We start from the raw sequence: 17,929 nt of genomic DNA on the forward strand, positions 1-17,929 counted from the left end.
AATGTGGTGGTAGTATATAGTCATACTGTAAGATGCGCAGAGAAAATAAAGGTTTTTTTGTTTTATCTTAAACTAATCCATAGTTATGCCCATTCCAGTAATCCAAGCTGTCCCTTTAGGTAATGCCGAGACATCTTATTTCTCCCTGATCCTACTCTGCCCATCCCCATTCTTTGCAATTTTCACAAATGGCATCTAGATGTAATTCATTTGACCTTGCAGTGACAGTGAAGGGATCATCTATAATATTTATACAGTTGTGACAGTGTCTTGGGTTCTTACTCTTAGCAGCTGTGGAGTGCTTTCTCTCTCACCTACGGGAATTTGACTTTCTGTTGCTATCTACTGCTGATGTCTATAGCAGATGAACTATAATTATTCTTTTTCCAGTTGGGAAAGGCTACATAGTCTCTTCCCTCCTCTACCTGCCTGTCCTCTGCTCTTAACTGAGCCCTTGAGCCCTCTGAAACTATGCCATATCTTCTGTGTGGCCCCCTTTGCCTTCATTGTACACTGTCATTATCATCTGCTGCAGGATCACCTTCACCTGCCACTAAAGGCCCAGTGGCAGGTCCATTAGCTCTGAACTCTGTGTCATGTGGGAACTGAGAGAGATTCAGGAGTGCATATTATTTCCATCATATCATCCCACTCTTCAAGTGACCTCCAGCATATTAAATGGGGACCAGAGCCAGAGCCCCTCTGCTTTCCATTTTTCTCTCTCTAATACAACTACTGTCTTCACCTTTACCAAGTCTAGAAGAGGAGAAATTGGGACATTTACAGTTGTTCCTCTTCTCTTCCTTGGTTCTTATAATCTTCAAATGCCTGAAGGGACAGACTTCTCCTTCTTTCTATTTGTACCCTTGGCATAAATCCCTGTGATCAAGATCATGGCATCTGGATATGTTGAGAATGGGAGGAATTCACCTGACCTAGTGACAGTGAAAGAATCTTCATGTCTATACAGGGGAAGTTGAAGGCACTTTTCTCTTACTGAGTAGTGCCTGATTTCTAAGTCTATTGCTTTGCAGCAAAACTTCATTTTGTAGCGTATCTCAGCCACAGTAGAAAGGCCTCGAGCCTGCAACCTCAGCAGTGTCAGAAAGGGAAAGAACAATACTCCACTTTGAATGGTAAAGCAAATATTGCTTCATTTTTTGTTTTCACATTTCATTTTCAACAAATTCTAATCTTGAGCAAGACAGACAGATGCCTTTTGCTGGCCAAGGAGAGAGCTTGGGCTGGAAAAGACAAGAGAAAAGAATATTTGAAAGCTAAGCAGGGTCGGGCCTGGTTAGTACTTGGATGGGAGACCACCTAGGAATACCAGGTGCTGTAGGCATAAAAAAATAAAAAAATAAAGGATTGTAAGCTGACAAGGTCCTTGCAGTCTGTGACGTCAACCAAGGGTTGCCTTGCCTAAAAAATAATTTAAAAAAGAATATTTGATAATTTTCTAGTTATTTTTATTATAAGCTTAATAGTAATTAAAGAAACCACCAAGGAAAATATTTATAAAACTGACTTAGATGAAAAATGCTTATTCCTGAAGAAAGTTAAAACATTTCATTGAATCAGTACAAACTGAAGATAATATAAAAAATAAAACTTATCTGATAAATATATAAACAGTAGTAATTATCACTTTTTAAAACAGACACCAACTGGCCTCTGCTACTACACAAAGAACAGTGCAAGGGGAAAGGTATGTGTAGGGGTTTGCTGTATCTTAATTGATTTTTAACATAATACCAGATTACATACATATTGTGTTCACAGGTAAGATAAATTTTTTAATGTACATGGTGTATGAAAGGAATTGGCCAAAACATTAAATGTGGTTTTCTTTCATCAGAGGAGTTATAGAGAATTTTGCTTTTCCTAATTTTTCAAAATCTCTCTAATCAGATTTTCTTTTACAGTGAGAGAAAAAAAGATATTTTTATTTGTTAGGTAAAAGATGCTGGTCTCAAGATTAATCTAGTGACTGCTAATCATTTGGATAGATGTTGAATAGAGGATGAAATACATAAGTCATTTTTCGTTTTGTTTTACTTAAATAATTTAATATATTAATGCTCTTATTTTTTTCTTTTAGGAAGCAATCATACAAATAATGAAGATGAGAAAGAAAATTAGTAATGCTCAGCTGCAGACTGAATTAGTAGAAATTTTGAAAAACATGTTCTTGCCACAGAAGAAGATGATTAAAGAGCAAATAGAATGGTTAATAGAGCACAAATACATCAGAAGAGATGAATCTGATATCAACACTTTCATATATATGGCCTAATTTTGAATATTATGGACCAAATTAAGAACCCAAATTTTGAAGTGCTTGGGCAGAAAGTTGTAACAGTTTGTGCTGGAGGAAGGTTTATTTGGACTTTGATTACATAAATATTAAAATCTCTGCCTTACGTAACAAAACAACTATATTTTGGCAATCACCTTAGTTAGCATGATGGCATTCCTTCATGTTGCACACTCTTTAACAGCATGCTGTTTTGTGGAGAAACTTGCATTCATGAAGAGCCCTTTATGAACTTTTAAAGGTAAATTTGATTTATGCCCACCTGAAGAAATACAGTTGGGAAAGATGAGGGCGGGGTTCTTATTGCTTTTTTCTCTTTTTTTCCTCTCTTACAAAAATGTGCTTGCACAAGGAAGGATCTTCAGATATTTGTGCACTGAAAAATGCTGTTATGTTTTGTTTTAAAAATGCAATTAAAACTAGAAATAGCACTCTTGGTTTCTTTTGATCAAAGGAGTGAGCTGGTCTACACAACATTGGGAGAGGGCAGATGTAGGTGAGACGATAAGTATTTAATAAGTAGCAAATTATTTGTTCAAACACTGCTTCAGTATAATAACTGGATTTTAATGGTGGCCTAAAAATGGTATTAAATTTTCCCAACTTACAAATGTTGGCTTTCTTTAAGCAGGAGACTGCTGTTTTAATTGTTTGGTGTTAAATGATGAGCTTTTTTTTTTTTTTTTTAATCTTGTATGGCTGGAGAGCTTGTTTTGAAAAAGTGAAGCTTATATTAATTGTTGCTTCAGTTTAAAAGAAAAAATATGGAGATAGGTCATTTTGATTGCAGAGTCAAAATAGCAAAACGAATATGTTAAGTGTGTTTACTAACACACTTAATATTTATATACCTAATATTTATTATGCCACATCCAAATTTATTAAAAACAAGGTAGAAATCTGCTCTCACATAATACAGTTATGTAACTGATCTCTTAATCTGTAGCATAGAAATATTTTGGTATGTAAAGTCTCTTGATTTAGGGATTTGTAGCCTCAGGTTTCTGGTAAGGAAGACGTTCTGTTTTAAAAAGTAATAAGTGTCAGTCACCTGGAAGGAAGAGAAAAACCACAATTTAAGACCTAAAAAGCATAAGCAAAATTGTTGCAGTCTTACTATGAACAGTAAACTTGCCAAATATATGTACATATATATTTATATATTTTAAAAATAAACATTTTTAAAATGTTCAGAAGGCAACACTTGTTCCTTTTAGTCAATCCAAAGTAGCAACTTATTAGTTGCTGGTAATGGAATACCCAGAGTAGTGAAGATTTTAGGACATAAGGACATGAACAATTTAAAAAAGAACTTATTCCCCATTGGGAAAGAATGACTCAACATGGATTTTTATTCATTATGGTGCACATTTCAAATTTTCTTGCAAATTATTTTATATCTTGTTTGATATTAAGTAAAAGTTAAAACATGATTTTCAAGATGGTAGGACATAAAAGTGCTGGAGCATTGAAAGACATACAGTATTATTGCAGAGTGCTTTCCAGAGCATTTTATGAAATCTGTCCCTAATCCCAAGAGGCTTTGTGAGCTGCCTCCTGAATGAAGGAAAGCGAGTTTAAAATACTTAAAGTTTTGCTGGTTATAGTCAAATGCCTGTTCTGAAACTCATAGGAAATTGGAATTTTGTTTCTAATTTAAAATCTTACACTTAAGCTCTACGGTAGTAGTATATGTCAGTTATTAGACCAAACATATTGTGAAGAATTAAACTAAAATAGTGCTCACCATTTTCTCTAATTAAATGACTGCTAACAATGGATAAATTTTAATTTGTGACAATTGTGGTCCTTATGTTTAACAAATAGTTTGGTATTGGCATATTTGCTTATCTAATACAAGAATGCCAAAGGAAGAAACAATGGAAGGAGAATATTACAGACCATTTTTTAATGTTTAATATTTGTTGTTTTAAATCAGAATTGTTCTCAGAACTTTTTTGGAACTTCTCATTGTTTGGGTCATTTAATTTAAGAATGAGAGCCATGATGTTTTGATTTATAAAGGCAAATTTAATGCAAAAGTGGGTAACTAAATCCATAGCAAAGTTTTCTATTAAATTTTATAAATTTTTTAATAGCTAATTATGTCCTAATTGTATTTTGGGAAATAGAACAGCAGTAATAGACTCACAGTTTTCATCATTTTTTTTGTTATGTACACAAAAGTTTAACTACTTTTTGATGTTTATGAAAACCATTTAGTTGACAAGGTGCCTATATCATTATTGAATTTTCTTTAAATACATTTTGACGATAGATTTGCTTATTTAAATAAAAAATCTGAAAAAAAAAAAAAAACATACCAGCAATTTGCTAAAGACAGAATCACAGATAGTATCCTTTATTGGGTCCCTTTTCTATAATGTGCACTTAAAATCAGTGCTATCCGAGCTGGGATGAATATGTACTTTTTTCCCCGCCATGAGTAGTATGGCAATAGGCTCTTCAGGGGTTAATTTAAGCTTCAAACATTCATCTTTAATTTCAAGACGAAGCCATCTGGAAAATGTTAACTTCTGTTGCCATCTCATTGTCAAAGTAAAAAAGACATGATATAAAATTTACAAAGTAAAAATATAGAACAATTTTAATGCTTACAATGAAATAAATATTAAACCATTACTGTTCCAATAATTTAATGAGGATCTTGAAATAAATTCTGAAGTCTTCCAATTTTACATTTATTGGAGGGGTCCCTGTATTCTGTCAATCTGTTTAATTCTCTGACTCTTATTTTGTGCGTAAATGTTAAAATTTCCAAAAATGAAATGTTAGCTTTCTTGTTTTTGCTTTTTATTAAATTTAATACAAAATATGACTGGGGTAGCTTAAAAGTATTTTGCATTATTTGCAGTAGGAGTTCATTAGCCCTGCTCAAAGGGCAGATTTTAAAAATTCAATTTGGGTGAAAGATTTGCTAGTTTTCCAGAAAGATTTGCTATCTTAAACTCAAGCTGGTTTTTCTATTTTCATGTAAATGACTGGGATGCTATCTTATAAACTCTTCCAAGGTCATATTTGTGAAATAAACATTACATGAGAGCTTTCCTGTCATCTACACTATATATGTTGTCTGGAGTGTTGAACAAATTTGAGTTCCTAAGTTGTAATCTCCTCGTATGGTATATACGATTTTGAATGTGTGCCACTACATACCAAGATAATAATGCTGTACAATTTTAAATGGTAGCAGTTTCTGTATGCAGTAGGCTGAAATATTTTGATGAACTGCTTAATTTTTGGATTTTATTTTTTAAGTTGTATAATTTATTTTCTTGCAAAATAAAAATGTAATATAAAAGATTTCACCTACCCAGAAAATATTGATGTTCTACTGTAAAAGTTTCTAAGAGTTTAATTAAAAATTTTATAATAGATATATTTATATATTTCGTGAAGTAGTAAATCTCAGCCAGCCTTAAGAATCAGAAATATGAAAAGTAACTCACTTCTTTTATATTTCAAATTTTAGCGCAAAATGAAAGTTTTCAGGAATATAGCTTTTCCATTGATGATAGCATGTGTCTGTCATGCTTAGAAGAGGTCAAACATAATAAACATAACAGTAATTAATGCATTCATTCATCAGTTTAGATAGTCGTTGTCGTAACCCAAATTTTACATCAGATAAAAGTAAAAAATATAAATTATTTCATGTTTTGTATGTATTTGCAAACTTTGAAATATTTAAATTCATGAGGTTATGTCCTAGTGACCTCTAAAAGCAAAGCTCTCCCCGCCCCAATAACATCACATTGCATTAAGTTTCAACATATATCTTTTGGGGAGACAGTCTATGGGATTTTATAGTGGCTCTGAGCTAAACCTTGGACTTTAACTGGGATTCGAGGCTTAGGAGAACTGACTTGGAAATGAAAACAAGAAAGTACAATCTCAGTGTAAGATTCATCAGAACCTAGAGACATTTACCATTCAGCTTAAGCTTCTGGGCTCTTTGCTTGCACAGGCCCCTTCCAAGGCCCTGGGAAGTGTTCCTAGGAATTTGTTATTTTTCTCAATCCCCAAAATATCAAAAGTTGGATCTAATTCTGCTAAAACAATATAAAAACCTGTCCGGCACATAGTAGAAACATAGTAGGCACTTACTTAAATGTGGATCGAATGAGTAAGAGTAAATGTTCTTGTGAACAGGGTAGAGTTCAGTATTTTAAGTTTTAAATGGGAAGACTATTTTGTAGTTGCTTTTTCTAGGCTGTAAATTCAAACACGGACGTTAACATGTCTATTTTGTAGTTGCTTTTTCTAGGCTGTAAATTCAAACACGGATGTTAACATGTCACTAAACTTCTGTTTTGAACAATGGACAGTCTGGAGCAGAAATTCAAACACAGACGTTAACTTCTGTTTTGAACAATGGACAGTCTGGAGCAGGGGTCTCAGACTGTTGAGTCGCAGACTTTTATGAGGATCTGATTCAAGAAAAAGGCATATAAAGATACAAACAATGCTCTGTATAAATTTTAAATGTTCCAACACCCAAGATTAAAAATCTTCGTTAGATCCTAGAGTGAGGAAAGAGAATACCAGTTTGTTCTCTGGGTTGGTAATGACCTAATGTCACAAGTACTGATCCAAACTTAATCTAGTGTTTGGCTGTTTGTCTAAAGAATGACAAGAGACTTTCTCTGGGTGTTACTGAGTTTTGCTATTTTCATTTAATGGTAAATGCAGTTTTTCCTATATTGTTCTGTGGTTACTGAGGCAGGCTGATACTAAAGATATTTCTTCAAAGGTGGTTGATGGTTGAAAGCAGTGGGAACCAGGGACGGGGTAGGGAGAGGGGAAAGTTATTGTTTAATGGGCATAGGGTTTCTGTTTAGGATAATGAAAAAGTTCTGGACATTGATAGTGGCGATATTTGCAGAACATTGAATGCCACTGAATTGTACACATAAAAAATGGTTAAAATGCTTATTTTTACCACAATAGAAAGATAAATATGTTTTAGAAAGGAATGAACTATTGATACATGCTATGATGTGGACAAAACTGAAACGTGTTACGCTAAGTAAAAGAAATCAGTCACAGAAGACCACATGTTGTGTGATTCCATCTGTATGAGATGTCCAGAATAAGGAAATCCATAGTGACAGGAAGATTAGCTGAAGCCAGGACCTGAGAGGAAGGGGCAGGTAGAGAACGAGATTTAACTGCTAATGAGTATGGGGTTTCTTTTTGGAGTATTGAAAATGTTTTAAAATTTTATTATGATGGTTGCACAACTTTATGAATATACTTAAAAGACATTGAATTGCACATTTTAAATGGATGAATTGTATGGTGTGAATTATATCTCAATAATAATCTAATCTTAAAAAATAATAAGTATTAATGGACAAATAGATGGACGTTGTCATCTGAGAAATGGTAAAATATCTATAACAATGTGTAGTTGGAATCATAGAAGATAGAAAGGAGGGCATAAGCAATAATTGAAGAGCTATCGACCAGAAATTTCCAAAATTGATAAAGATACTGACTCTTAAATTCAGGCATCTCTTTGAGACCCAAGCAGGATAAATGCCAATTAAAGCTTTCCTGGGCACATCACAGTATAACAGCTAAAAACTGAAAACAACCAAAAAGCTAAAATAGCCAGCGAGGGGGTAAAATTCCACACTACCTTCAATGGCAAAGAAGTTTGAGGACAGAGCCAACTTTGCAATGAGCCAAGTTTAAAAATTAACACCCCTTGTTAAGAGACCATAATTACTGTACCTATAAGAAAGAGTGGGGCTTGGGAACACCTTTCCAAGGTCATTTTCCTATGGCTGCTAAATGTGTGATTCCCCCCACCCGCCACCTTACCACCTCCATTCTCAGATGACCTTGCTTTGAGAAAACAAGCAGAAAAAATAAGGCCTTTGAGCATGAACTTTCATAACTTGCCTTCTCTCCACCTCTAAACTTTACCTCTGACAGTGCACGTCTTCATCTGATGCCTGTCTCGGGAAGGAGATGACCTCACTTCTTACTCAAGGCCAACTATTTTACCTTTTCACTGAACCCCTTCTCCTGCCTCCTGTGTCTTGCTCTAAAAATATCTCCGTTTCCTGTATCTATATCCTTCCTTTGGTGATTTCCTCCTTAGCCTACAATAGGGGTTCTCAAAGTTTTGGGTCTACAGAGCAGCAGCATTATCATTCCTTGAGAGCTTGTTGGAAATACAAGTTTCTTGAGCGCTACTCCAGACCTACTGATTCAGAACTCTTCAGGTTGGGCCCAGCAATCTGAATTTTAATAAGCCCTGTAGGTGATGGCGATGCAAACTAAAGTTTGAGAACCACTTGCTTACAAATGTATTCAAGTATCCACCATCCTTTAAAAAAATTCTTCCCTCTACCTTGATCATGCTATGACCTTATTTTCTTTCTTCCTCCATTCTTTGCTAAACTTATGAAAGAGTAGTCCACAGCGTCTCTCGTTCTACTTGATGCTTGTTGGTTATGTCCCCACTGGGCCTCTCGCCCAGCTTGTCAGTGACCTTCCTGTTGGTTAATGGGAAGTTCATTTTCAATCTTCCTTTTACTCTATCTCCATATAGCATTTGCACCTTGAACACCCCTAGTTATTGAATTTGTTTCAGCCCTTAGCTTCAAAGATACCATTCTTCTCACGCTTCTCTCTCTCAGCTTTCTCTCAGTCTCATTCTCTGGCCCTTTTTCTGCCTTCACACCTCAGGATTCCACCTCTGTTTTCTACACTTGCTGAGCTGCACGCGCTTTTCTGGCTTCAACCACTGTCTGCATGTTGATGCTCCAGACTGTCTCCAATTCAGGCTTTCCCTCCCAAGATCAACGTATTTCTTGAACATCTCATCATCTGTCAAACTTGTTCCACTTAGTAACTATCTCAGTCTCTCAGGTTAGCAACCTTGATGTAATCTCTCTTGCTTCCCTCCTGACATTACGATATGATTCCACTTATTATTATGTCTGGAATCTGACATTTGTTTACCTTCTGTGTTCACTGAATAGAAAAAGAATTTCATAGTATGCTTATACCATCTGAGGTATGTGAGGACTAGCACCCTGACTGCTTCTTGGCCTGCTTCGAAGAAGGGTAAGTGTACAGAGTGTTAAGTGGTGGTCAGTAAGATTACGTTTGCTTTAAATCTGTGGCCCTTCTGGATCCCTGGCCTATCCTCAATCTTTCTCTTAATTGAGCCTGAGGCTTGAGATGTGAACTGGATCATTCCCTTTAGGCTATGGCTGAGGGATCACTCCAAATCTAAAGCATAAACACAGGGAAAGTATTTTCATTTTAACATTTCCCCCACTTTCTAGTGCAGTTCCTTGCTCAGTTATGGTCCCACTATTTGTAAAATTGAATTGCGAGGCCTGGGAACCACTATTGACAAAACCACATTGTCTGAAGGTGAAGGAACATGTAACAAGCCCAAACATTGTCTGGATGAATAGGAGTTTTGTCTTACACTCATTAAGACCTTCGTAATATTATCTTCCTTTGTATCTTTTTGTTCTAGATCCCAAGATAAATCCTAAGAAAGTTAATTTTAGGAACTGTCTACTATTGTTTGTGTATCTGCCTATTGTAATCATTTTCTTACTCAGAACCGAGGTGTCAAATGACAAAACAATTTATTAGCAAGTTTGATGTCCTTATTCAAGGAAAAACAATCCATAGATTGGGGGAGTACGTTGCCTCACAAGCAGCGGAACACGCTTCCCAAGGGATTTGGGGCAAGAGCAAATTTTTAAGTTTTAGAAGCAGCAATGTGGAAACGGCACAATTGGCTTGGAGGTTAGGGAACAGGAAAGAGTATCAATCAGGGAACATATAGAGTATTTGGCTTAAATTGATTGACTGGGGGTGCATATCTGACCTTATTTAGAACAAGGAAATCATTACAGATGCTTGCAGTTGGGGATTGGCTGGCTGCACATACTGCACTTCTGGCCAAGCGGAACATTTACAGGGACGCAAAAGTTACCTAAGTTTCAGTTTGCTGACTGGCACCCTGGGCAGGAGTGGCTCCATTTCGGGCCTAGAAATTTATTTCAACAATGGGGTACAAACATTTCCATATGTCTACTGAAGCTGCTCTCTTGATATTGTGTTCTTCCTAGGACTTCAAGGAAAGAGATGTTTTATGGGGCATATATGGTAAATAGAAAAAGTAAGGAAATGGCATATGCAATTCGACCAGGATATGTATTTTTGTTTCCTATGGCTACCGTAACAAATTACCACATACTGGGTGGCTTCAGACTACAGAAACTTATTCTGTCACAGTTCTGGAGGCTAGACGTCTGAGATCAAGGTGTTGGCAAGGTTGGTCTCTTCTGTGCGTTCTAGGGGAGGACCTGTTGCGTGCCTCCTCTCCTAGCCTCGATGGTTGCCGGGACTCCTTGGCATTTCTCGTTTTGTAGACGCATCACTCCCGTCTCTGCCTTCATCTCCACGTGGCTTTTTCTCCTATGTCTGTCTCTCTGTCTTCTCTTTATAAGGATACCAGTCATTGAACTTAGGGCCCATCCTTATCCAGTATGACTTCATCCTTACTTGATTACGTTGCAAAGACCCTATTTCCAAATAAAGTCATATTCACAGGTATGGGGGTCGGGCTTTTGGGGGACACTATTCAATCTAGTACAATGAGTTATTCCAATACACTAACTACGATAGAAGTTACTGGTTATAGAACTTAATTAGAAGTGAATAACAAAGATACTTGTATTATGAATCTAATACCCAAATTTTTTCTAAATTTCTCTTAAAAATTTTTTTATTTTCTAATTTGTTTTCTGCTGTGGAAAGTATTTTTATAATCTTCCTAAAATTAGCTCTATGTTTAGAAAGCCATTCTGGGGCTTATGATTGTAGTTGTGGGCATTTATAGAGAGGAAGGGGCCAAAAATTTTACCAAGACTACTAACTAAATATACCGTTCAAATCAGAAGTCTCCACCTACACTAGAGAGATATTGGCTAGATTTGTAACAAGTGTAGTTAGAAATTAAGAGGCACTGCATTTCAAAGGATTTAGCTCTTCAGTAAAAACTATATCTAGACACAATGTTACCTACTGTGGCAAGAATGATAACTAAAAGCTACAAATTCAGATATACTTAATTTTCTTTTTTTAATTCCAACACTCCATTTCTATCTCATGGAAGAAATTTTAATCTAGTCATTTTTACCTAAACTCAGTCAGATTTGGTTATCTTTTCATAAATTTTAGGTTTAAGCTCTGTGACTTTCAGGTTTGTTCCCTTTGCCCCTTCCGTCCTAGTCTACCTCAGAACCAGGCATTGTCCGCTGCACCTCCACATTGACTTGTATTGTGAGGCCCGATTTCCCAAGAGTGGGGCCTCTTGAGAACCACCAGCTCTAGCTAACTTCTCTACTCCTCACAGCTACAAGAGGAAAATCACTCAGCTGTTGGGGGGACTTTTTTGGGCATTGGAGGCTTTCTGTGAGGCTACCTTAGGCCCCTTGTATGCAAGCATCCTAAGCAGCCACCTCAATCTATTTAACCTTTGGTCTCATGTGGGCCTCTTTTTTGGAGAAATTAGATCTACTCTCATAAAACTGAGTTTAATGTGTGTGTGTGTGTGTGTGTGTGTGCACGTGCTCGCATGTGTGTAACGGGGCAGGGGTTCTTATGTCACACTCCCCTGTGGATGGGCTGCAGGAGAAGACAAGGACTGAGGGCTTGTCGCAAGGACACTCATCAATGGCCAATCCTCTGGTTTTTTTCTCCAGCCCTAGCCTTTCTTCCCTGAGTTCTACATAACAAGTATTGGGTGGCAGTAGGAAAAATGGATTTTTAAATTGTTCTTGTAACCTAACATAAAGTCACCTAAACTATGACTTTAGAATTTTAGAATAAAACATTTAGTGTCCTTCTGTTTGTTTTGGTTCCACTCTCCAGGGTGATCATGACTTCACAAGTTGAGGGTGAATAGGAGATCATTTACAGATTTTTTAAAAAGTAGGGGTGGAGGATGCAGCACATCACAGAGTAATCTGGTTCTCTGCTACCTTTCTCTTCACAATTCTTGCTCCATCTGCTTTGTTGTGTCCTCTTCCTCCACCTGAGCACAGGTCTTCCCAAAATTTCTCTATATAGAGACTATTCTTTGGGTAATCTCATCCACTTACTACCCTCAACAATTGCCTCTCTGCTCTGACTTCCAATTATATATTTTAATCCTAAATTGGTTCCCATTTTTCTTTCTGACAAATGTAAATAAAGATCAGAATTAGTTTTTATTTAGGAGTCTAAACTGCCCCAAGTACAGACTACTTGAGTGCTATAATTATTCTGGATTCAGTCCCCCCCACCCCCATTTTCTATATAAAATCTTAAAATTTCAAATTTCTAGATTCTTAAAGGGAATTATTAACTGTATTTGTGATGAAGCTGCTCTAATTTTTTGCAGTTTAGTTTAGAAGAGCAGTTGTCTGCCATAGCTCAGGAAAAAAATTGCTCTCGTCCCCCACCTACCTCCTAGGTCTCTTTGAACTTCTTTAGAAGCTGTCCTGTCCAACATAGTGGCAATATTTCCATAGTGGAAGTGCTTTTTAAGGCAGAATTGTCCAATCAAGGCTGCTTCTAAAGTAAGTCTTAAGGTAAAACTAGTGTAAAGGTTAAAAAGCCTAGTGCCTAGATTCAAATTGCAGCTCTGTTACTAAATACTTGTTTTGCAATGGACAAATTATATAACTTCTGTATCTGAGTTTCCTTATCTATAAAATGTGGATAATAATAATCTCTAATTTATTGGGATTTTGTGAGGATTAAACAAACTGTGAAAGAACTGCCTCATACTAAGAACTATATAAGTAGCTATGATTATGACATATAAAAAAGAGGCATGAGAGCTACACAGATTGGTTAAATAAATATTAAACCAAGTGGAATTGAGAGCCTACTACTTGCAAATAGACTCAGGAACTGGCAGATTAGCCTTAAAGCCAGACCACAAGGAACCTACAGAACAAAGGAAGATTCCTGCAGAGATTGCTAACAACTGTTTACCCATACCTTTAACTCTTGCCCATACTAGGAAAGGAAAACAGGAAAGCAAAAACTTTAAGCTGTACCTTGCTCAAGTTAAAGATAAACTCAACCATTCATTCAATTCTTTAGCCCCTACAATCAATAATTTTTCATAGAAACTAAAATAACATATATAAACCCAGCTCTTTAGATGTTAGGGGTCTCATTCTCTGACTCAGAGGAAACCACGCTTTGTTTATGGAGCGTTATTCCGTCTCTAATAAACATTCCTTTAACTTGCTTGCTCTTCAGTTCTTTCCTGTGTAAAGCCAAGGCCCCTCTCTTGGTGTAGGGCTTGAGTCCCCACGGTGGGGTGGGGGGGATTCTCTTTGTCTTTTGCTGTTTGAACCTCTAGTCTAGTCATCAGCCTTGGCCTCTCACAACTGGTAATCTCTATTATGCCAGACAAGCTGTTTAATTTTGTTATTCGTTTAAAGTTTCAGCTTTTAAAAAGATCTAACATACTTTGTACATTATACACACACACACAGCTTAAGCACTAATACACATCATAATGATTTCTTTTCAATAGCTATTGAAGCAATAGTTATAAAAATGTTTGTTCTTGGCCTAGAGTAGGGTCTCCAAGAAAGAAGGCATGGATGTGACATTCAAGGTCAAGACTCGGTGACCTATTGAATATAGAGGATCTGGTGGGTAAAGGAATCACACATTGCTTTAAGGGACCAACCTGGGGTGACAGGGACATTAAAGATAGATGTGCTGTATTTATCTATTGCTATGTAAAAAAGTGATCCCAAAACACAGTAGTTTAAAACAGCAATCGACATTTATTCATTTTATTATTATTTTTTTTTTTCGTGGATCATGAATTTAGACAGGGCACAAGAGGGACAGCTTGTCTTTGCTCAATAATGCGTGGGGGCTCAACTAGAAGGGTTGAAGGCTGGGAACTGGAATCATCTAAGGGCTTTTTATCCATATTTGTGGCTGGACCTGACCTAAAAAATCACATAACCTCACTCCTGCCATACTCCATGGTGGAGGCAGTCAGTAGTCCCTGCCCAGATTTTAGGGGAGAGAACACAGACCCCACTTCTGGTTGGAGGAGTAAGCATCAGTCACATTGAAAGATGGCTTGTGGAGCTATAGGTGTGGCTAGTTTGAAAAAAACAATCTCCCACAGCTGCCAACAAAACGTAATAACAAGTTAACACATAAGTAAGGGAAACTTTAGGAAAAACAAGGGTTTGGCTTAAAGTTGAGTTGAAGTATTCATTTTGTATGTTGGCATTCCTTTTATCTTGTATTTGACAAATAATGTAAAGGAAGATAATGCTACCAAGTCACAAAGATTCGCTGTCTCCAACTGAAGATCCAAAGTTAAGTAATAGCTTCCCAAAATGTGTGAGAATGATCACAGTAACGATATCATTCTCTGGGAAAAGATACAGGAAAGCTGTACAATATAATAATATCAGTTCACACTCCAGCTCTACAACTTTCTTTGCAATCATGGACGAAAAGTTAACTTCTTTGTATTTTAGTTATTGTGCAGGTTCAGAGATAGTCACCCCAAGATGTGCTTCGGTGGTATGTGGATTGTATTGAGCTAAAGACAACTTTAGCTTCAGGCTCAGGAGAAACTTCTGCCCTACTTTTGACTACCTGGAAGAACTTGAATTAGGGGTCTATGGGAGATTAGTTAAGGGGTGGATAATACAGCATCTAATTCATGGAGTTTTTGTTAAGATTAATCCTTATTAATTGTTCAGTAAAGTTGTTACTATGTATTCTATTCCTTTTATTCCTCTTACTGAAAAACAATTGCAAAACTATCTCATATTAAAAGCTATTTGGATTGCTTAAAAATATTTTCATGCATTTCCTTCGTACTTTATGGGAATATGCTCCCAGAAATGAAAAGGCCCAGGTTTACACATAAACCACTGGCTTGGGAAGGTCAAGGGCAGTGCAGGAGCAGCGCGCCAAGTGTTTACTGGCTTCCCTGCGAACATCCGGAACCGCGTGAGCAGTTCCTCAGCGGGGCTGCGCCAACTTCGCGTGAGAGCTCCGCCCTCCTCTGGCGGCGGGCCAATCACCGCGGGCCGCGGGCTCCTTAGCTGCCATTGGAGGGGGCCGCTCCGGAGCCACAGGGCTGGGGAGGTGGCCGTTGTCGCGCACTTGGACCTGCGCACTCGCGGCCCGTGCTCCGCCTTCGAAGTCCGTGCTCCGCCTTCGAAGTCCGTGCTCCGCCTTCGAAGTCCGTGCTCCGCGCTAGGCCAGTGCCATGGCGGTAGTGGCGGCCCTTCTGCGCGGCTGTGTCCGCCGGTGCAGCCCCCTGCTTCGGCTACAGATGCAGGTGAGAGGGGCTGGCGCCCGGGGCCGGGGGTTCGGCGTGCCCAGTCCCCGCCCTGGCAGGTCCCTGCCTGCGGCTCCGCGGCGGAGCCTCGCTGCAGGCTTCAAGAGTCATCCTTCCGCGGGCCCCGCTCGGAAGGCACGCCAGTGACTGTGTGGGTTCCCAGGGTTTCTTGTGTAGTTGCGATGATTGCTGACTCGTGTGGATAAAGGGCTGCGCAGTTTGGCCGGCGGAGAGGCCTGGGATTGCCTCTGGCCTTTCCTGACCTCGTGGAAGTTCCGTAATACTATTTCTGAGCTTTTCTGTGAGCGTTAGATCAAGAGATTTTGTTTTCGTGCAATAGGTGATCATTGGGCTTACAAGGTGTGAGGCACTATGTGATAATAAAATGAAGTATGCCTGTACTGATTATAATTAAATGGTCCTTTAGACCTTTTAGGCCTGCAGTTGGATTTCTGTGCCACTCACCTGAAGAATACCAGTGATTTTTTTTGTGTGTATTTTTTCCTTCTTGACCTTTATACGTATGTGACTCTATTGACCTCTACTTGTAACTCCTATTTTTTTGTTTTGAACTAAAATCATTCTTTTAATACTCAGACTTTAAAAAATTTTCCTGCATTGTTCTTGTCCTGGGCCTGTTAGCTTCCAGATTCATTACTCTGCTCTCTGCTGTCTGGATTGCTGTGAGGCTGACCATTGCAGGTCCCAACCTCATGATCTCCATTAGCTGTGTGCAGACACTTGCTGAAGATTGGGAAACAGGAAAGGAGAAGCCATGATAATTTCCCCCTCCCCACTTCTGTGGTGTTTCTGACAATGTCTGTGACTCCTTTGGTTCTTGCTTCTGCCAGGTAACCCTGCTTCTTCCCTTTGTCCTAAGTGTGCTAGTGCCTTCTTGTTGCTAATCTCTGTACTCTGTCTCCTGTGTTCTCAGCTCTTCTATCACCTGTGTATTTAATTCTCTGCATTTAATTCTGTGTTTCAAGTGAATGGTTTTTATTTTCCTGATTGAATCCTGATGGATACACTCAATGTTTTTGCTCCTTCCCATTCATTTTCACCCTGTGGATTTTTGAATCTCCTTCCTTATGTTGTAGCTGCCAGCCCCCGATAGACACACGGACCACCAGAAACCAGTGAGTTATAGGAAACGCACTCTTTATTCAGCCAGCTGGGTCTGCCAGGGGTACGCAGACCCCAAATTAAGCAGCCCCAAAATGTAGAGGTACAGGGTTTTTAAGCCCTAAACCCTATTCCTCATTCTGTCTTAAACACAAAGTTCTTCTTCTGTTTACTAACTGTCAACCCACAGGTCGGTTGTGCAAGCGGGGATACAGAAGCAGAAAGCGTAGTTAGAATGTTATATTCCCATGGATGATGACTTATGTTCTCATGGGCGATAGCCGAGCAGTAATTTTCTAGCTAGCACACTTGGGCCTTTCTTCCTACACAGGCCAAAAGAACAGCCTGGTGTTGTGGTAAGCAAACAAGTAGTGATAGTAATCTGAGATGGTAATAGACAGGGAGATAAATGGATAGATTCAAGAGAAAGCACCATGGTAGAATCTGTTGAACTTAATGACTGGCTGTGAGGGGCTGAGAAAGGAGTTAAGTATAATTTTGGGGGCCTGGCCTGACATGTATGTGGAACACTGAGGAACAGATTTGGTGGTAGTACTTTGGAAAGAGCAGTTGCCTCAATTTTATTTCTTCCTAAATTTTATTACTATTTTAAATAAAATATATACTGTGTGTAATAAAATATATAATATGTACCTATATATGTGTAAGCATGTAAAAAACATACATGTATAATAAACTGATTGGATTTGAATAAACTGATTGGCTTTGTGACTCTGGGCAGGTTGTTTGACCTGCCTGTGCTTTCGTTTCCTTACCTGTAAAATAAGAATAGTAGCCACGGGCTGGTTCTACCTCTAGAACATATTCCAAATCCATCTGTTTGAATCTACCCCTCTTGGGACCTCCCTGGCCCTAGCCACATGAGATCTTGCCTGGGCGCCTCCTTTTCCTACTCCTGCCTCACTAGTCAGTTCTCTACATTGTGGCCGGAGTGGTCCTTTTATAACAGCCTTCAGTGGCTTCTCATTACACAGACCAGAATCCAGACTCCTCATGTCCTGTTTAGTCTCTTTTGCTTCTCTAGCCTCCGCTCACCTCTAGCAGTGCTCTCCTGAGTGTGTCTCCTGCCATAAGTT

At 38.2% G+C, this 17,929-nt stretch overlaps 2 protein-coding genes across 3 annotated transcripts in view; both read left to right on the plus strand.

Annotated features, from left to right (window-relative positions):
- Positions 1-5,641, plus strand: part of CUL5 (cullin 5) — a 77,388-nt gene extending 71,747 nt beyond the window's left edge. For both annotated transcript variants that reach the window (XM_006913427.3, XM_025047903.1), the window contains one exon: positions 2,102-5,641. In XM_006913427.3, the coding sequence (XP_006913489.1) occupies positions 2,102-2,296 (195 nt within the window). In that variant the 3' untranslated portion in view covers positions 2,297-5,641. The remainder of the gene's footprint in view (positions 1-2,101) is intronic.
- Positions 5,642-15,548: 9,907 nt separating this feature from the next.
- Positions 15,549-17,929, plus strand: part of ACAT1 (acetyl-CoA acetyltransferase 1) — a 27,456-nt gene continuing 25,075 nt past the window's right edge. Inside the window, exon 1 of the mRNA XM_006913428.3 lies at positions 15,549-15,710. Coding sequence (XP_006913490.1) covers positions 15,639-15,710 — 72 coding nt within the window. The 5' untranslated portion in view covers positions 15,549-15,638. The remainder of the gene's footprint in view (positions 15,711-17,929) is intronic.

The sequence above is a fragment of the Pteropus alecto genome, unplaced genomic scaffold, assembly GCF_000325575.1.
Source record: "Pteropus alecto unplaced genomic scaffold, ASM32557v1 scaffold385, whole genome shotgun sequence".
Lineage (NCBI taxonomy): Eukaryota > Metazoa > Chordata > Mammalia > Chiroptera > Pteropodidae > Pteropus > Pteropus alecto.